Source organism: Piliocolobus tephrosceles, chromosome 14 (genome assembly GCF_002776525.5).
Source record: "Piliocolobus tephrosceles isolate RC106 chromosome 14, ASM277652v3, whole genome shotgun sequence".
In the NCBI taxonomy this organism is placed as follows: domain Eukaryota; kingdom Metazoa; phylum Chordata; class Mammalia; order Primates; family Cercopithecidae; genus Piliocolobus; species Piliocolobus tephrosceles.
Genome location: NC_045447.1, coordinates 1,849,118 through 1,867,207, shown reverse-complemented (window position 1 = coordinate 1,867,207; position 18,090 = coordinate 1,849,118). Strand labels below are relative to the sequence as shown.

The following is an 18,090-nucleotide window of genomic DNA, read 5'->3' as shown; positions in this document are numbered from 1 at the left end:
CACGGGAGCGCCGAGGGCCTGGTGTCCACACAGCCCCACACGGGAGCACCGATGGCCTGGTGTCCACAAAGGGCCCCACAGGGGAGCGCCGAGGGCCTGGTGTCCACACAGGGCCCCACACGGGAGCACTGAGAGCCTGGTGTCCACACAGAGGGAGAAATGGCAGCCGAGGAGGGCCCAGCATGGCTCCTCACAGTGCCCTGTGGACTGCCACACAGTAGGTGTGCAACTTTCATTCAGAAAAGAGAAGCTGGGCATGATGGCTCACGCCTGTAATCCCAGCGCTTTGGGAAACTGAGGTGGGAAGATCGCTTGAGCCTAATAGTTCAAGACCAGCCTAGGCAACGAGGTGAGACCCTGTCTCTACAAAACATACAAAAATTTGCCAGGTGTGCTGACCGCGCCTGGAGTCCCAGCCATTCAGGAGGCCGAGGCAGGAGGATTGCTTCAGCCCAGGCGGTTAAGGCTGCAGTGAGCTGAGATCAGAGATTGCACCACGACACCCCAGCCTGGGCAACAGAGCAAGACCCTGTCTCAATAAATGTGTATGTGTGTATACATATATATACACACACATATATATATATATTTTTTTTTTTTTGAGATGGAGTCTCGCCCTGTCGCCCAGGCTGGAGTGCAGTGGCGCAATCTCGGCTCACTACAAGCTCCATGCCCGGCTCATTTTTTGTATTTTTCACAGGGTTTTAACACAGGGTTTTTGTATTTAACACAGGTTTCACCGTGTTAGCCAGGATGGTCTTGATCTCCTGACCTTGTCATCCGCCTGCCTCAGCCTCCCAAAGTGCTGCGATTACAGGTGTGAGCCACCGCACCTGGCCATAAATATATATTTTTTTAAAAAAAAGAGAAAGAGAATCTAGGGAAGAAAGCTGCCGTCACCGAGCAGCAGGGTCAGGAAGTCAGTGGACGTGTCAGGGTCTCATGGAGAAAGGCAAGTGTCACTCACCTGTGCCAGCTGAGCAGGGTTGTAGAAGGGCACGGCCCCGCTGGGAGGGCCGCCTGCAGCAGGGAGGTCACCAGGAGCCTGAGAAGCACAGAGAAGTCACCTCAGCGGGGCTCTGCTGCACAGCAGCTGGCATTTCAACTGCAGATACAGACACCGCTTCTACGTGGGATTTACGGTACTTGTAAATAAGCTACAGAAGCAGACTGAAGGCACTTCTTGCAACACCAGATTTAGTTATTTTATGGTTCATAGAAAAATGGTGAAAATCAAAGCAACGTGCAGAGCCCATGTTTTAAGCACTGGAACATGCAACAGGAAGGTGCACACAGCACTGAGGTGGCGCTGAGCGTGCGAGGCAGTTAGGAGGTGCCCACGGCTGCAGACCTAAGGCTCCAGCCACGACACGAGGCCCAGAGCTCTCATTTGCAGGCAGAAGGGTCGCAGCAAGCCTTTCTGCTGAGCCACGGTTGCAGCTGGTGCCATGACAGGCAGAAGATGAAGGGTTCGTTCACCTCCCTCCCACACTGGCCGCAGGACACCGCCACTGCTGCACTCGCCCCGGCCTCAAACCAACGTTCTCATGCTTGATCAGAAAGGAGAAATCTTCCTTCCAAAGGAGAGCATCCTGACCCGGGAAACACTTACACGGCGAGTCCACGCCCCAGGCCCGTCATTGGAAAAACCAATTTGAGCAAAATGACAGAACCCACTCAATCGCTAGGACACCTCGGGGTTGGTCCAGTCGCCCCGTGTATGTGGATACTGCACAGCAAACCCCCTTTAAAGGAACACTGCTGTAATCCCAGCATTTTGGGAGTCTGAGGTGGGCGGATCACCTGAGGTCAGGAGATCGAGACCAGCCTGACCAACATGGAGAAACCCCGTCTCTCCTAAAAATACAAAATTAGCTGGGCATGGTGGCGCATGCCTGTCATCCCAGCTACTCAGGAAGGCCAAGACAGGAGAATCGCTTGAACCCAGGAGGTGGATGGAGGTTGTGGTGAGCTGAGATCACACCATTGCATTTTAGCCTGGGCAACAAGACTGAAACTCTTGTCTCAAAAAAAAAAAAAAAAAAAAAAAGGGAACCCTGTACCCTTGGTCACGTGACGCTGAGGGAGACAACGGGCGAGGTTAGTGGCAAAGCGCACACGGCGAACCGGCACCGCGTGCTCAGGGACACAGGCCAGCTCTCATGTTAGTGAGGACCACCAGCCGCAGGTACCTGATTAAAATGCTGGCTCACTTCACGTGATAATGAACTCATTGAACTACAGCGCGAAAGCTACAAAACAGCAAGAACACACATAAAACACAGACAAAAGTCAACATGCGCGTCACTGTCCAATCCAAGCCGTCAGTTCCATTTCAAAAGCTTTGTGATGCCATTAGAATCAATGTAACTCAAAAGGAAAAAAAGCCAGTGTTAGCTTAAGATTCCTGTCTTAACGTAAAGCTGTTACCCCGAAACAACCATTATCTCAGGGGAGGGCTGGGAGGAAAAGTCCAGCCTTGGCCTAAGCCAGCTTCACCTCCTGACACTTCACAATTCAGGACGATTCCATGCTGTTGAGGGGAGGGGACCGGGACTGAGGTGACAACTCAAACCCCTTCACCCCTCCTGAAGCTCCTAAATGGTTTTGTTAAAACAAGTGCAATTTTTTTTCCCCCAGGAACGCCACCTTTGAGGTGCTCTTGTTTCTAAACTGCCTCTTCCTACCCAGTACCGCCCTCCATCAAGGAAAAGGCACCTGGACAGTGAGCTGCTGGGGAGGCCTGGGCTGTGGGAGGCCCTGGCGTCGGCACTGCTTACCTCTCCTCCCTGGGAACCCTCAGGCTTAGAGGAGGGGAGTTCAGAGCCAGGGAGTGACGCTGCAGAGCTTAAAACCTGCCAAGGAAAAGAAGAATTGCAGCAACCAAATCCCAGGGAATTTAAGCCTCTCACCCCAGGCCGAAAAATAGGAAACTGTTCTGGTCTGGGTTGCAAACGCCCTCTTCCATGTAAAGTGCTCCTCAGAGAGAAGTGAAAAGAGATGTGCCTCACACGTGGCTCCAGCCGCACAACCCTGCTGGCTCTAGACCTCCGCAGCTCTCTCCCAGTTGCCTGTGTGCCTATGACAGGCTTGCGATCTGGGGCTACTGTTATTCCCATTTTACAGAGGGGAAAACTGAGGGGCTTAGAGAGGTGAGTGACTGTCCCATGCTTTACACAGCTGATGAAGGGAGAAGAGGATTAGGCCCAGGCCTGTCCGACTCCCCCTGTAGAGAGTGCAGTCTGAGCTGTTCTTTTTTTTTTGAGACGGAGTCTCGCTCTGTCGCCCAGGCTGGAGTGCAGTGGTGCAATCTCAGCTCACTGCAAGCTCCACCTCCTGGGTCCAAGCGATTCTTCTGCCTCAGCCTCCTGAGTAGCCAGGATTACAGGCAGCTGCCACCACACCCAGCTAAATTTTGTTTTTAGTAGAGACGGGGTTTCACCATGATGGCCAGGCTGGTCTCGAACTCCTGACCTCAACTGACCCGCCCACTTTGGCCTCCCAAAAAGCTGGGATTACAGGTGTGAGCCACCACTCCCAGCTGGTCAGAGCTGTTCTACTTCACGTGGGAGTCATTTGGTTTTTTTTTTTTTTGGATGAAGATATACTTAACTTTTATTATTGGTAGATAATTGCTCTTTAACTTAGAGTAATTTTATTTTTTCCAATTTTAAAAATTGTAAAATACACATAGCATAAAATTTGCCACTTTAATCATTTTTAAGTTTCAAGCACATTTGCCGTGCTGAGCAATCATCACCGTCACCATCCCCAGATCTCCATCTTCCCAAACAGCTCTGTCCCGCCTGGCACCATGCATTCTACCTTCCGTCTCTATCATACACAAGTGTGAGGCATTTAAGACGGAACACTCTCTGCGTACACACTGGGTACTTACTGACTTGCAGAAGGCAAGGCCCTATCTGGCAGGATGGGGAGGTAACTCCTCACTGGGTACCCTTCCCCTCTTTCCCACCCACTCACCTTGGGCTCTGGGGCAGGGTCTAGATTGGCCAGGCCCCTAGCTGGAGCAGGCCCTTCCCTGCCAGTCCCGTCTGGAGGCTGTGGTTCTTCTGCATCTGGGGATGAGACAGTGAGGAGGCCATGATTCCGTCCAGAACATCCCTGGGGTCTCACTGAAGACACCCGGAGAGGAAGAGAGTTTTGTGCTACACACACGGCACACTCACGCAGAAACGGGCAAATCATAAAAAAACCACAAACCAACCCCAGGCTCTCTGCGTGCTGGCCAGGTCATTCTTTTAACAGGACATTTAGGAGAGACTCACAGAAAGAGGGTCAAAGGTCAGGAGACTGGGGCTGATGCTTGTGCTGCCTACCTGGGCTTGGCACAAACAAGTTGGAAGGAATCGGGAGTGGCGCGAGTGGAGCGACAAAGTCCGCAGGAGCAAGAGCCGGCTCGCTCCGCTGGGTCCCGCTCGGGTTCAGGACATCCACGTAGCGAGCTCTGGTTCCGGCTGCAAAGGGGGGAGGAGCAAATTGAGGCGAATGCGCCAGGCGGCCTCCAGTGCTCACCGTGTCAGAGCAAAAGCACGCAGGGACGTGCTGGAAGCCATGTCGTGGCCCAACCCTGACGAGGACACCTTTCTACGCAGCAGATGTGTTTTGGCTTTTGGCCCTGGGGTGGTTCCCTATCTCACCCCACTATGGCACGCGCCCTCTGCTTCTGCACGGACATGGCTGTGCCCACAGCTTGTCAACGCAGACGGCTGTGGAGCCATGTAACACTCTGGAGAGCTGCGCTCGTCCCCAAGGCTTCCTCCTCGTGAAACCAGCATTACCTTCCACGGTGCGACACCCATCACCTCCTCCCCACGCACAACAGCTACACATTGCCTCTCTCGGAGAGTTAGTCGTTCAAGCAAGCTCCCACTCCAAGGCCACCCTTACCTGCTCTTCTAGAGAACATGTTCACCGGGGCTCCAGGAGGCCCCGTGAGACCAGGCGGCGCAGCCTTGGGCAAGGAGGTTGGAGGTGGGGGCGGGGCTTTCTTCTGCAGAGGGAAACACAGCTTCAGACACGCACTGTGTGCACCAGAAACCCACTGGGACAGCAGTCAGGATGCTCCAAAAGGAGCAGACGCCGCCCAAATAGCACAGGGCCACACAAAGCTGTTCCTTCCACTCACACCTCACACCCAACAGGAACTAAAATGACAATTTACCTCCTCTTCTGGCTCATTTAAATTCACCCACTGGTTTTTCTTTTCATCCCAAACAATCTGCCAAGATTTTAGAAAGAAAAAAGGTCAGCAGACTGAAGCTAAACGGAATTAGAATCTGATTAATGATGACACTTCAAAACTTCAGGAAGCACCTACTCAGCTCTGCTCTGAAAGTGACAGAAAAATCATTACAGTTCCTCGGACGTCCCGTGCCGTATTCGACAGCACTCACCGATTTGTTCTTGTCATCTGGCAAATAAGCTTCTGTCCTTTTCTTCCCAGGTAGCCAACGAGAGAACCAGGATTCACCCTAAATACAAAAACCACAAGAAAAACTTTGAAAACACTATGTTCCATGAAATCAGCCAGATGCAAAAAGACAAATTCTACGGGACCCACTTCTGTGAGGCCCCAGAGTCGCCAGATCCAGACACACCAGGAGAATGGAGGTGGGAGGGAACCGGGAGTTGCTGTTTCGTTTCAAGGGGACAGAATTTCTGTTTGGGAAGGTGAGAATGGGAAGGTGAGAAAGTTCTGGAGATGGATGGTGGTGATGGTAACACAACAGTGTGGATGTACTCAGTGCCACAGAACTGTGCACTCAGAAAATGGTTAAAATGGTGCATTTTGTTATGTGTATTTTACTGTAAATTTAAATAGGTCAGAACAGTAACGTGCCTTCATGAGCTTTTTACGTCTAAACACTGACAAAGCTTCCGACATCCTCCCCTTTGAGAAGTGGAAGGCAGGCTGTCCAAGTCAGTGTGTGTCAGAGGCAGACGCAGCCCCTCTGTGTTTCCCATGCATGGAGAATTTGGTTATTAGGAAAATTTACTTTATTCTTCACATGATGCACTTCATTTTTGTTTGTTTGTTTTTTGAGACAGAGTCTTGTTCTGTTGCCCAGGCTGGAGTGCAATGGCGCGATCTTGGCGCACTGCAACCTCTGCCTCCTGGGTTCAAGCAGTTCTATGCCTCAGTCTCCCGAGTAGCTGGGATTACAGGCGCCCACCACTATGCACAGCTAATTTTTGTATTTTTAGTAGAGATTGGGTTTCACCATCTTGGCCAGGATGATCTTGAACTCCTGACCTCATGATCCGCTTGCCTCGGCCTCCCAGAGCGCTGGTGTGACAGGCGTGAGCTGCTGCGCCCGGCCTCCCAGAGTACTGGGGTAAAAGATACCATCACAAGTAAAAAGACAATCTACAGATTGGGAGACGATATCACAATCAATACACCTAAAAGAGGATTTATATCCACAATATAGAAAGGACTCCTGCGAGTCATTAAGAGATCACCATTAAAAATGGAGAGGAAAGTCAGGTGCGGTGGCTGCAACTGCAGTCCCAGCTATGAGGCAGGAGGACCACTTGGGCCCAGAAGCCTGAGACCAGCCTGGGCAACATACTGAGACCCCATCTTTATGGGAAAAAAAAAAAAAAACAACAAACAAAAAAAACGGATAGAGACTTGAACAAGCACTGCCCCAAAAGCTTTGGCAGTGAGATAGTAAGAGGGACACGAGAAGGTGCCCGGCATCACACCTCGCTGGGGAGATGCAGAGTGAGACACAATGAGATGTCATCAGCCCCAGCACAACGGCTAAGTTAAAGAACTGGCACTGCCCAGTATTGGTGAAGACGAGGGATATCTGGGGCCCTTGTTCTCTGCTGCAGGACGTGTGACTTGGTCCAACCAACCATTTAGGACAACTGCTCAGCAGTGTCTCCTAAAGCTGAACACACACTCGTCCTGCGACCTAAACCCTCTGCTCCTCGGTGCGCACCTAAGGAAAACAAGCACATTCACCAAGAGACTGGCCAGGAGGCTCCCGGGGCCTGAATGATCCCAGCCCCACACTGAAAGCAGTCCCAAAGTCCACGACTGGGAGAATCCGTGAGCCGGCGGCAGGCACACACCACAGCGACAAAGGAGCGGCTGCCGTCTGGTCCCTTGCGGGTGGGTCTGACAGGTAATGGCCAGAGGGGGCTTCTGGGGGCCGGACTGTGTCCCCATGCTGACCTGGGTGGGCTATTATCCTATTATCCGAAGGCACAAATACACAGACACTCATCATGCCATGTGCACTGCAGACACTCGGCTGTTTGTATCAGGAGGCTGTCTGCATGTGTGGTGAATTAAGAGGACGGCACGCTGGGAAGCGTGCCTCCTGCCCAGACCCTGCCAGCTGCCGGGCACACTGGGGGCAGGCTGTACTACCTTCTTAGGTTCCTTCGTCTCTTTCTTGGCTGCTTGTCCGGATCTCTTCGTTTCGAGAGCAGGTGGGAGAGACAGAGGTGGCTGCGTGGGACCCGAGTCAGCACGATCCCACCCTGGGGGTGCCTCTGAGTCCGGTGCCGTCCTCGAGGGGGCCTGTTGCAAGGCAACGCAGAACAGGCTATTCTGGGGCTCCTCACACAGGAACCGAAAGACAGCGGGGACATGCTTCCCCAGGCGTGTTCCCTAAATATGTCACTGAGAGGCCACATGACTCTGGTGACCAGAGGGAGTCAGGGAGGGGGCTGGGGAGAGCAGCCCCCTGACTGGGCCTCCCGGAGCCTCTGCCTGGCCTGACTAGAGAAAAGCCAGCCGCACTTAATAAGCAGCTCCGTCTGGGAGCACTCAGCACTCAGAATGCAAATACGGACACTTGACGGAAGAAATGGAGCGTCAGCACGCACCGAGGGAAGACTGGCCAGAGTGGGGCGATGGGTATTTGCAAAGATACAATGATTTTTTAAAATATTTATTCCTGGGTCAAGTCCCAGTTTTTAATAGCTCAACCCCCACTTTTACTTTTCCAGGGACACAGTATTTTAAAGGGTAAAACACCAAATGCAAGTTCAAACTACAGCAATCGCCTACTGATGGGATGCCTGGGAAGGGCTGGGTATAAGTAAAGAAGGTTCCAGAATGCTGTCTGTATAAAAGCAACTCTCTTTTTTTTTTTTTTTTTTTTTTTTTGAGGCGGAGTCTCGCTCTGTCGCCCGGACTGGAGTGCTGTGGCCGGATCTCAGCTCACTGCAAGCTCCGTCTCCCGGGTTTACGCCATTCTCCTGCCTCAGCCTCCCGAGTAGCTGGGACGACAGGCGCCCGCCACCTCGCCCGGCTAGTTTTTGTATTTTTAGTAGAGACGGGGTTTCACCTTGTTAGCCAGGATGGTCTCGATCTCCTGACCTCGTGATCCGCCCGTCTCGGCCTCCCAAAGTGCTGGGATTACAGGCTTGAGCCACCGCGCCCGGCCTAAAAGCAACTCTCTTATACCAAATATGTCTAATCAGATAAATCTCACTTTCAGGAAAACCAGTGAAAATGTTAGAAATTCTATTGTATTCCAGGATATCTTGGGAGATAAAAAAATTAGAAAAGAAATTCCACTGTAGAAAAAAAGATGGCCCGGCCAGGCGCGGTGGCTCACACCTGTAATCCAAACACTTTGGGAGGCTGAGGCGGGTGGATCACGAGGTCAGGAGTTCACGATCAGCCTGGGCAAGATGGTGAAACCCCATCTCTACTAAAAATACAAAAAAAAAAAAAAAAAAAAAAGAGAGCTGGGTGTGGTGGTGGGCGCCTGCAATCCCAGCTACTCAGGAGGCTGAGGCAGAGAACTGCTTAAACTTGGGAGGTGGAGGATGCAGTGAGCCAAGATCGCACCACTGCACTCCAGCCTGGGCAACAGAGTGAAACTCCATCTCAAGAAAAAAAAAAAAAGAAGAAAAAGAGATGTCCAGGTGCAGTGGCTCATACCTATAATCCCAGCAACTTTGGGAGGCTGAGGCGGGCAGATCACTTGAAGTCAAGAGTTTAGACTAGCCTGGCTAACATGGCAAAACCCCGTCTCTACCAAAAAATACATAAGGTGGCACATGCCTGTAGTCCCAGCTACCTGGGAGGCTGAGGCAGGAGAATCGCTTGAACCTGGGAGGCGGAGGTTGCAGTGGACAAGATGGCACCACTGTACTTCAGCCTGGGTGACAGAGTGAGACTATGTCTTAGGGGAAAAAAAAAAAGGACAGGCTTGGTGGCTCACACCCGTAATCCCAGCACTTTGGGAGGCCGAGGCGGCTGGATCATGAGGTCAGGAATTTAAGACCAGCCTGGCCAACATGATGAAACCCCGTCTCTACTAAAAATACAAAAATTAGCCGGGCGTGGTGGCACATGCCTGTAATCCCAGCTACTTGGGAGGCTGAGGCAGAGAACTGCTTGAACCTGGGAGGTGGAGGTTGCGGTGAGCCGAGATCACGCCACTGCACTCCAGCCTGGACAACAGAGCGGGATGCCATCTCAAAAATACAAAAAGAAAAAGAGATGTAGAATTCCAGGTGCCCATTTTGGAAGAGTTAAAAATAATAAGGGGACTTCACGATATTTGTGTATTTCTTCTACTTAAAGTAACTGTTTTTACACTACTGAATTCTCTCTTTCCCATCTTTCCCTACCAGCGTTTTCACCAACTCTTCATATTTTAAGGATGAAAGCTATTTAGAAGCACTTTCGCTTTAAGAAACAATTTTAGAAACAATTTCATAGTCCTCACTACCATCATCCTACTTACAACTCAACAAAGAGTCTGGGTGCCCACTCGATGAACTTTATGGAAAACAAATAGTTTAAGAAAATGTGACAAAGTACCAGAGTAGCAAATTTTCCACCAAAATGTTCTTCGCTTTGCTCGGAAAGTGAGTTTCCAACAGGCGCCTCCTGCGGCACTATCCCTGCCAATGGGAAAGAGAGCAACTATGAACTCGGTCACGAGGAGGCGGGACGTGTGTGTGGCACACGGATCAACAGGCACACCGCCTTCCCACCCAGCTACCGCCACACCAGCATGATTTGCAGAAACCAGGACTGAACATCGTCCCACACGTGTGCACACTCTTTTATTTTTAAAGCTAGGCCTGTGTTTTGCTTTGTCCATATATACACATATAGACATAGGCACAGACCAGGGACAAGATCCACCAAATCAACTTCCAGACAGAAGTTCATGACCTGCCCCTGTATGTCTCACCAGGCGGTCAGGAGGGCCGTCTGAAGACAGATCCCAGGAGACCCATGGCCACCGTGCCCTGCCCCGAATGGCCATTTAAGCTTCATCTCATAACAAAAAGTCAAGTTACAAAAGAAACTGGCATTAACACTACTATCGTAGTGAGACTCTGAACCCATCCAGTCTGGAACTTCCAGAATGTTTGGTCTACATTAAGACAAGTAACATAAGTTGTTTCAAGCTCAAATAACTTCAATCTCTTCCACCAACCCCCACAAACATCACACCCAACGCTGCTTCTGCTCTCAAGACAGCACCTCTGCAGCCCCACCTGGGTCTGGGCTCCTGGCTTCCTGGAGCAAGTGTCTCCTTTCCTGCAGAGGTGGCACACCAGGCGGGAGGCCAGGCCCCAGGCACAGAGTTGCAGGATCAGGCCTGGAGGGCTCCGGGAAGCCAAGTGCAGACCCTGGGGTCACACAGCCAGGACCCGGCTCCAGGGGCCCTGGGGGCAGGGGCACTGGGAACATTGGCACCCTGGCAGGACTGGCCAACGGGCCGTCAGGGAGCGTCTGCGGAGCTGCATGAGAACAGTGGAGAAAAGGCTGGGGTTACTGAGGGTAGCTTGGGTCACTGGAAGGAGCTGATACTCAACATGTTTATGACAAGTGATTTTGTACAGCCCCGTTTCTGTTACAAGGGAGGCCCAACAGAGCAAAGAGCCCTGAAATCACCACCGCACCGAACCATCAGTGGTTTGGAGAAAAGCAGAATATTCACTTCCTTCTCTAGGGGTGGGGGCAGGAGGAACACTTGTGCAGTCAGAGCACCACGTGGGCTCCTGGGCATGGCGCAGCCCAAACGCAAGCCCACAGCGACCATCTGGCACAGAGTTCTGCTAGACTCGAGTCCCCTCCTCCGTGGTCAGTGGTCAAACAGGCCGCTCATTCATTCATTCATTCATTCTTCTGACTCGACATAAAACCTGGGAGGGCTGCTGCCTGCCAGCACCATGCTGGGCCCTGGATGCTTCAAGAACAAAAGAAATGCTGGGTCCTCACGGCGGTCAGGACAGATGAACTGAGTAAGAAGAGCAAGCACTAAGGAGAGCAATCAACCAGGAAGTGGTAACGGTGTCTGAGGACGAAGCAGAGTGGACGTCAGGCAGGGAGGGTGGGCAGCGAGGCAGTGGGCCCAAATCGGGAGTGTGGCTGGTCCATAGCATGGGAGTGGACACAGCACCAGGGCAGGAGGGCTTAGGGCTGACCCCAGAGGGCCTGTGGCCACTGTGAAGACCCTGGCTTGTCCTCAGGTGAGATGGAGACCCCAGAGGGTCTGGGGAAGAAGCAGGAGGCGAGCAATAAGGAGCCATGCTAATCCGGGCATGCGGCCCTGTGTGCAGGCTGTGCTGCTGATGTTCACTGACGAAGGGAGCCAAGGAGCATGTGAGAGGAGGGCATCTGGACTTGACTCCCTGCAGCTCTGGGCTGGCCCTTCCTCCGATGGGGCCGACTGGGAGAAGCAGGCTGCAGAGGAGCACACCCGAGGGTGCTGCCCAGACACGGTGTGGCTGAGGCTCCCGAAGAAGCAAGCAGGGAGGCTGATCAGGCAGCAGGCATTCAGGGCAGTGTCGCCAGCACATGGGTATTTATGGACATGGAAAGACATGAGCCTCCATCTCAGCAGGGCAGGAAGCATGAAGGGAAGAAGGGAGGAGACCGAGGAGACCCACAACCACCGTGGTGGTGCGAGACACTGCCTCAAACAGTCCGCATCTGAAAACAGTTCTCCAGGAGGCAAGGGCGCAGACCACAGCTCAGCCAGCGGGAAGCTGGGGCTTGTCCAAGGGCAGCAGCCGCGCACCTGGGCTCACCTGAGGGCAGCAGCCGCACGCTGGGGCTCGAGTGCTCAGGGCTCGGTGCAGGCACTGCCAGCAGTGGGTTGGCGATCCCCAGGGCTGCCGGCTGACTGAGTCCTGCCCCGTCCAACTGCTCCACCTCGGAGCTCGGCGTGCCGGGACACTGTTGCGGGAAGTCTCCGTCCTGATGCCATACTCCAGCCCCGTCCTGAGGGAGAACAAGGCCTGCCCTGTGGAAGCCACCTGTGGCCGCACGGCAGCACCGCCCGCCCGCCACCACCATGCTTGCTGTGTCCCTACTTCAGGACAGGAGGCACTCAACCCCCCTTCTGGGGAATTGGGGAATTCTCATAGCCACACATCTGCAGTTCTACTATCTTTAGATACATACTTTCAGTGTGGACATAACAGGGACAGAAGCCACCTTACCAGATGCCTCTGGGCCACCCCAAGCCAAGGCTGTACCTTGATCTGCCGCTCCACCTGCTGCAGGTGAACCAGCCACGTGGGTGCGGCCAAGGACTCCTCTTCCGGCTTCTCTTTCAGCTGGGGATCGAAGAGTCGTAACTGGGAAGCCACCTAGACACCGGCAAAAATCAGAGGCCCCTGTCACCACCAGGTGATGGCAAGTGAGGTGTCTTCAAAATGCCCGGGCAATGCAGCTTCAGTGTTCACTGGGGATAAAGTCTAATTAGCTGCATGTATGTTTCTAGTATGTGCTTAGGTGACATACCTAGCACACGGGATGCTGGGCGACTGTGGGAAGTTGCTGTAGACGACCTCTTGGCCCACGGGCACCGTGTCGGCAGCACTGGGCACCCCCTGGAACACGCCTGGCCCGAGACTACCACCTGACCATGTGGACTTGACTCAGTAAGAGCTGGACTCCCCGGTAATGTCTGCAAGCTTTCATCGGGAATGTGGGGGACGCAAAGCGGGGCAGAAGGGGGCAGAACACAAGTTTGGCCCTGTGTTCATAACCACTGAGGTGGGGGATGAGCACCTAAGGATTCATCAATGACTCTCGGAACTTTGAAATGGGTCTAAAAATGTCCCTAATACATTTTTTGGGTATCCCATGAGCACGTTCTCACAAATGGAACTACTGACGAGAGGTGAAGATCCTGGGGCAACACGGGTGCCGCCTACACCTGTCCCGTGGCGCCTCCCATACTCTCTGCCAGTCATACCACCTCTGTTTTACAGGGGAAGAAACTGAGGCTTGCAACAGTGCAGCCAGGACTCAAAGGCTGCTGGACTCTGGACACTTAAGCTATCAATCACCAGACTAAATTTCCTCAAACTAAGAACATCCTGACTGGGCACGGTGGCTGACACCTGTAATCCCAGCACTTTGGGAGGCCAAGGCAGATGCACGCATCACTTGAGGTCACGAGTTCGAGACCAGCCTGGCCAACATGGTGAAAACCCCATCTCTACTAAAAATACAAAAAATTAGTCAAGTGTGGTGGCGGGTGCCTGTAATCCCAGCTACTTGGGAGGCTGAGGCAGGAGCATCACTTGAATCTGGGAGGCAGAGGCTGCAGTGAGCCGAGATCCACCAAACTGCACTCCAGCCTGGGTGAGAGTGAGACTCTGTTTCAATAAAAAAAGAATATCCTGGGCTGGGTGTGGTGGCTCACGCCTGTAATCCCAGCACTTTGGGAGGCCGAGGCGGGTGGATCACGAGGTCAGGAGATCGAGACCACGGTGAAACCACCTCTCTACTAAAAATACAAAAACTTGGGGGGGCACGGTGGTGGGCGCCTGTAGTCCTAGCTACTCGGGAGGCTGAGGCAGGAGAATGGCGTGAACCTGGGAGGTGGAGCTTGCAGTGAGCCGAGATTGCGCCACTGCACTCCAGCCTGGGCGACAGAGCGAGACTCCGTCTCAAAAACAAAAAACAAACCAGAAAAAAAACAGTATCCTACAGACAGTTCCTTCTGATTATGAAACTCGCTGCCAAGGTTCTGTGCTGGCACATGGTGCCTGAGAGTCCCCAGGCTAAGACGCAAAACACGAAGCTATTCAGAGATCTTCATCTGCCCAAGAGGCAGGTTCTGAGCGCCTACCACAACGCGCATCTGAACCATCGCCACCCCTACGCCTGGGGGCTCTGGCAAGCCCTCCTTCCCTGCAGTCAGCACAGCATCCTGAGGACCGGCGCCGGGGGCAGCACCTGCACAAGCTGGCTGATCAGCACTGGGGAGTACAGGTGCGGCTGCGTCAGGATGCTCTTCGCGATGGCCTCACAGTAGTGGAAGGCTTGCGTGGCCAGCCCCATTTCCGCCAGGCGGCAGGAGTAGATGAACTTAAACACCTGAAACGACAGAAACCTTGCTGCCCCGTGGCTCCCCCGCTTCCGAGCATCGCTGATGGACAAAGCCTCGCGCTGCCCTGGGGCTCCCCCGAGTCCGAGCATCACCAATGGACAAAGCTCCGGGGCTCCCGTTTCCGAGTATCGCGGATGGACAAAGCCTCGTGCTGCTTCGGGGCTCCCGTTTCCGAGTATCACGGATGGACAAAGCCTCGCGCTGCCACGCAGCTACCCTGAGTCCGAGCATCGCGGATGGACAAAGCCTCGCGCTGCCTGGAGGCTCCCCTGCGTCCGAGCATCGCGGATAGACAAAGCCTCGCGCTGCTTCGGGGCTCCCCTGTTTCTGAGTATCGCGGATGGACAAAGCCTCACGCTGCCACGTGGCTACCCTGAGTGTGAGCATTGCGGATGGACAAAGCCTCGCGCTGCCCGGGGGATCCCCTGCGTCCGAGCATCGCGGATGGACAAAGCCTCCCGCTGCCACGCGCCTCCCCTGCGTCCGAGCGTCACCCTGGAAGCTGTGGACTCTTCTGGATACTTCACTCATCATCGTCTCCCACCCACCACGCCCGTCGACCACAGTCCTAGTCCCTGTTCCCTGAAGGATTTCACGAGCAAAGTAAATGACTAAACTGGGAAGAAATCCACTCTGCTTTCCCCCCCAACCCCTTTCATGGCGCCACTCGGCTCTCACAGCCACAACACGCGGAGAGCGCAGCACTGAGACCACTGCCTTCCGTGCAGCTCCAGCTGCCCACAGCCATTCTCTAGATACTTAATTTTTTTTTTTTTTTTTTTACGGGAGGGTCTCTCTTTCCCACCCAGTCTAGAGTACAGTGGCACAATCCCAGCTCACTGCAGCCTCAATCTCCTGGGCTCAAGCAATCCTCCCACCTCAGCCTCTGAGTAGCTGGAAACACAGGCGCATGCTGCCAGGCCTGGCTAATTTTTGTATTTTTTTTTTGGTAGAGACAGGGTGTCATTATGTTGCCCAGGCTAGTCTCTAATTCCTAAGCTCAGGTAATCCACCCACCTTGGCCTCCCAAAGTACTGGAATTACAGGCATGAGCCACCATGCCCAGCCTCTCTCTATATAGGTTTTATACACACCACCCCCATACTGCTTCAGAGAATACCTCCCTCAAATATTAAAGACAGCTCATATGGCTGGGCATGGCAGCTCAGACCTGTAATCCCAGCACTTTGGGAGGCCGAGGCGGGCGGATCACGAGGTCAGGAGATTGAGACCATCCTGGCTAACACGGTGAAACCCCGTCTCTACTAAAAATACAAAAAATTAGCACGGCATGGTAGTGCTGCCTGTAGTCCCAGCTACTCTGGAGGCCGAGGGGAATCGCTGAAGCCTGGGAGTGATTAAAGCAATGCACTCCAGCCTGGGCAACGAGTGAGACCCTGTCTCCTTTGAAAAAAAAAAAGCTCATGAGAGTAATTGAAATCAAATGCAAATGGAAAGCCTCAATTCAATGTGATCTAGTTTTTTTAACATTTTAGATCAAATGTCTTCTCAAGATCCTCCCCCAAAAAACTCACATCATTTTTTTCCATAAGAATTCAAAAAATCTAAGTAGCCAAAAGCTTGTTAGCACTAAGCGCCTGCCCACCCATGACAGCTGCAGGCTGACAGCACCTGCTTACCTGGAAACTAGGCAGGGGGCAGGTCTGGGCACCCAGGGACTGGGCATACTCATAGGCTTCCGTCCTCTGGATTGCTTCATTGGTTGCGAACTTTAAGAATGGCAAACTGTAGAGGAAGCGAATTATTTTGATTTGAAAAACATGGCCAATTATTAGCACAGTCAACCTCAGAGCAGGTCATCCAGAAGTGTGTCCCACCAAATCAAGACATGATTCTGGCCATTTCTGAATTAACTAAAGGAGAAGGATTTCATTTTACTTTTAAAGGAAAACTTACAGGACTATACTGACTTGCTTCTTTACCTGTGATTTGATCCAATTAAGACAAGCTTTGTAGTTTTCTTCGTATAAACACCAAATCCAACCTGGGCCATAAGGTAGCAAAAGTGGGCCGCATCTAAGAGGCCCTTCGAAGCTGGAGAGACACGAAAACCAGGCGAAGTCTCAGTGACTGGGGATGCCCGCAGAAGTCAAGCATGTGCACAGAAGGCACTAGAGACGTGAGGTGGACGAAGAAGGTCGGGTTCTTGTGATTTCTGCCAATGCCACAGACAACCGGGCCTTCGGTGCTCCATCCATGACGCCCGATGCCCATCTCCACCCCTGACCTACCCAGAGTGTCGCCCATGGTAGCCATCGTCCTGGACTCGACGTCCATATTGTTGTTCAAGTTGGACAAGACCATGGCAAGGTGCGGCCTCCAGTCTCCCCATTTCTCATCTCCACAACACTAACATGAGGAAAAACAAAATGAAGCCTCATCCCTGGAAGCCAGCACCATTTCAATTCCACACAGCTGGGCTCACCAGCACGAGGAGGCAGCTCACGGCCTGTGACAGCGTCACCCATGAGCAAACTCCACACAGGCAGTGGAGCCTGTGCGAGCCACCAGGCAGTGCCACTCACCGTGGACGCGGCGGGCATCCGCCCGGACATGAGCTGGTAGACTGTCTGCAGAGGGTCGTTGATTGGGAGGCTGTTGGCAAACCTAGGCAGACATAAACACAGAAATACGCTCAGCTAGAAGAAAAAATCCGGCCGGGCACAATGGCTCACGCCTGTGATCCCAGCACTCTGGGAGGCCGAAGCAGGCAGATCACCTGAGGTCAGAAGTTAGAGACTAACATGGAGAAACGCATCTCTACTAAAAATACAAAAATCAGCTGGGTGTGCTGGCGCGCACCTGTATTCCCAGCCACTCAGGAGGCTGAGGCAGGAGAATTGCTTGAACCCAGGAGGCAGAGGTTGCAGTGAGCTGGGATCGCGCCACTGCACTCTAGCCTGGGCGACAGAGCGAGACTCCATCTCAAAAAAATAAATAAATAAGATAGTAATAAAATAAATTTTTAAAAAAACCAGACCTCAGCCCTCTGATGTAATGATTAGACTTAGATGAAGAACACGTATCTCAATATTTTATTTTTCTTTCCTATCTCAATATTAAAAAAAAAAAAAAGCTGTAAAAGATAAGGCCAGGTGTGGTGGCTCACGCCTGTAATCCCAGCACTTTCAGAAGGTCAAGGTGGGCAGATCCCTTGAGGCCAGGAGTTTAAGACCAGCCTGGCCAACATGGCAAAACCCCATCTCTACTAAAAATACAAAACATTAGCTGGGTGTGGTGGTGGATGCCTGTGGTCCCAACTACTTAGGAGGCCAAGGCATGAGGATCACTTGAACCTGGGAGGCAGGGGTTGCAGTGAGCTGAGACTGCGCCACTGCACTACAGCCTGGGCAACAGAGCAAAACTCAAAATTTAAAAAAAAGCTATAAAAGATGGAGACTAGGCCGGGTGCAATGGCTCACGCCTGTAATCCCAGCACTTTGGGAGGCCAAGGCGGGCGGATCACGAGGTCAGGAGATCAAGACCATCCTGGCTAACATCCCCGTCTCTACTAAAAATATAAAAAAACTTAGTTGGGCGTGGTGGCGGGCGCCTGTAGTCCCAGCTACTCGAGAGGCTGAGGCAGGAGAATGGCGTAAACCCGGGAGGCGGAGCTTACAGTGAGCCGAGATCGCGCCACTGCACTCCAGCCCGGGCGATAGAGCGAGACTCTGTCTCAAAAAAAAAAAAAAAAAAAAAA

At 52.7% G+C, this 18,090-nt stretch overlaps 1 protein-coding gene across 11 annotated transcripts in view; it reads right to left on the bottom strand.

Moving 5' to 3' along the window:
- The window catches only part of SEC16A (SEC16 homolog A, endoplasmic reticulum export factor), a 43,518-nt gene that overhangs the window by 2,013 nt on the left and 23,415 nt on the right, over positions 1 to 18,090 (bottom strand). For 5 of the 11 annotated variants that reach the window (XM_026457488.1, XM_026457489.2, XM_026457490.2 and 2 more), the window contains 18 exons: positions 16,916 to 16,997; positions 16,622 to 16,739; positions 16,313 to 16,424; positions 16,010 to 16,115; positions 14,216 to 14,356; positions 12,502 to 12,615; positions 12,052 to 12,244; positions 10,513 to 10,758; positions 9,824 to 9,906; positions 7,409 to 7,561; positions 5,418 to 5,495; positions 5,186 to 5,242; positions 4,912 to 5,014; positions 4,341 to 4,478; positions 3,985 to 4,136; positions 2,781 to 2,855; positions 2,193 to 2,252; positions 968 to 1,045 (listed from right to left, as the gene is read on the bottom strand). In XM_026457488.1, the coding sequence (XP_026313273.1) occupies positions 968 to 1,045; positions 2,193 to 2,252; positions 2,781 to 2,855; positions 3,985 to 4,136; positions 4,341 to 4,478; positions 4,912 to 5,014; positions 5,186 to 5,242; positions 5,418 to 5,495; positions 7,409 to 7,561; positions 9,824 to 9,906; positions 10,513 to 10,758; positions 12,052 to 12,244; positions 12,502 to 12,615; positions 14,216 to 14,356; positions 16,010 to 16,115; positions 16,313 to 16,424; positions 16,622 to 16,739; positions 16,916 to 16,997 (2,089 nt within the window). The remainder of the gene's footprint in view (positions 1 to 967; positions 1,046 to 2,192; positions 2,253 to 2,780; positions 2,856 to 3,984; positions 4,137 to 4,340; positions 4,479 to 4,911; positions 5,015 to 5,185; positions 5,243 to 5,417; positions 5,496 to 7,408; positions 7,562 to 9,823; positions 9,907 to 10,512; positions 10,759 to 12,051; positions 12,245 to 12,501; positions 12,616 to 14,215; positions 14,357 to 16,009; positions 16,116 to 16,312; positions 16,425 to 16,621; positions 16,740 to 16,915; positions 16,998 to 18,090) is intronic. The other 6 variants (XM_026457487.1, XM_026457495.1, XM_026457485.1 and 3 more) reach the window with 5 other exon arrangements.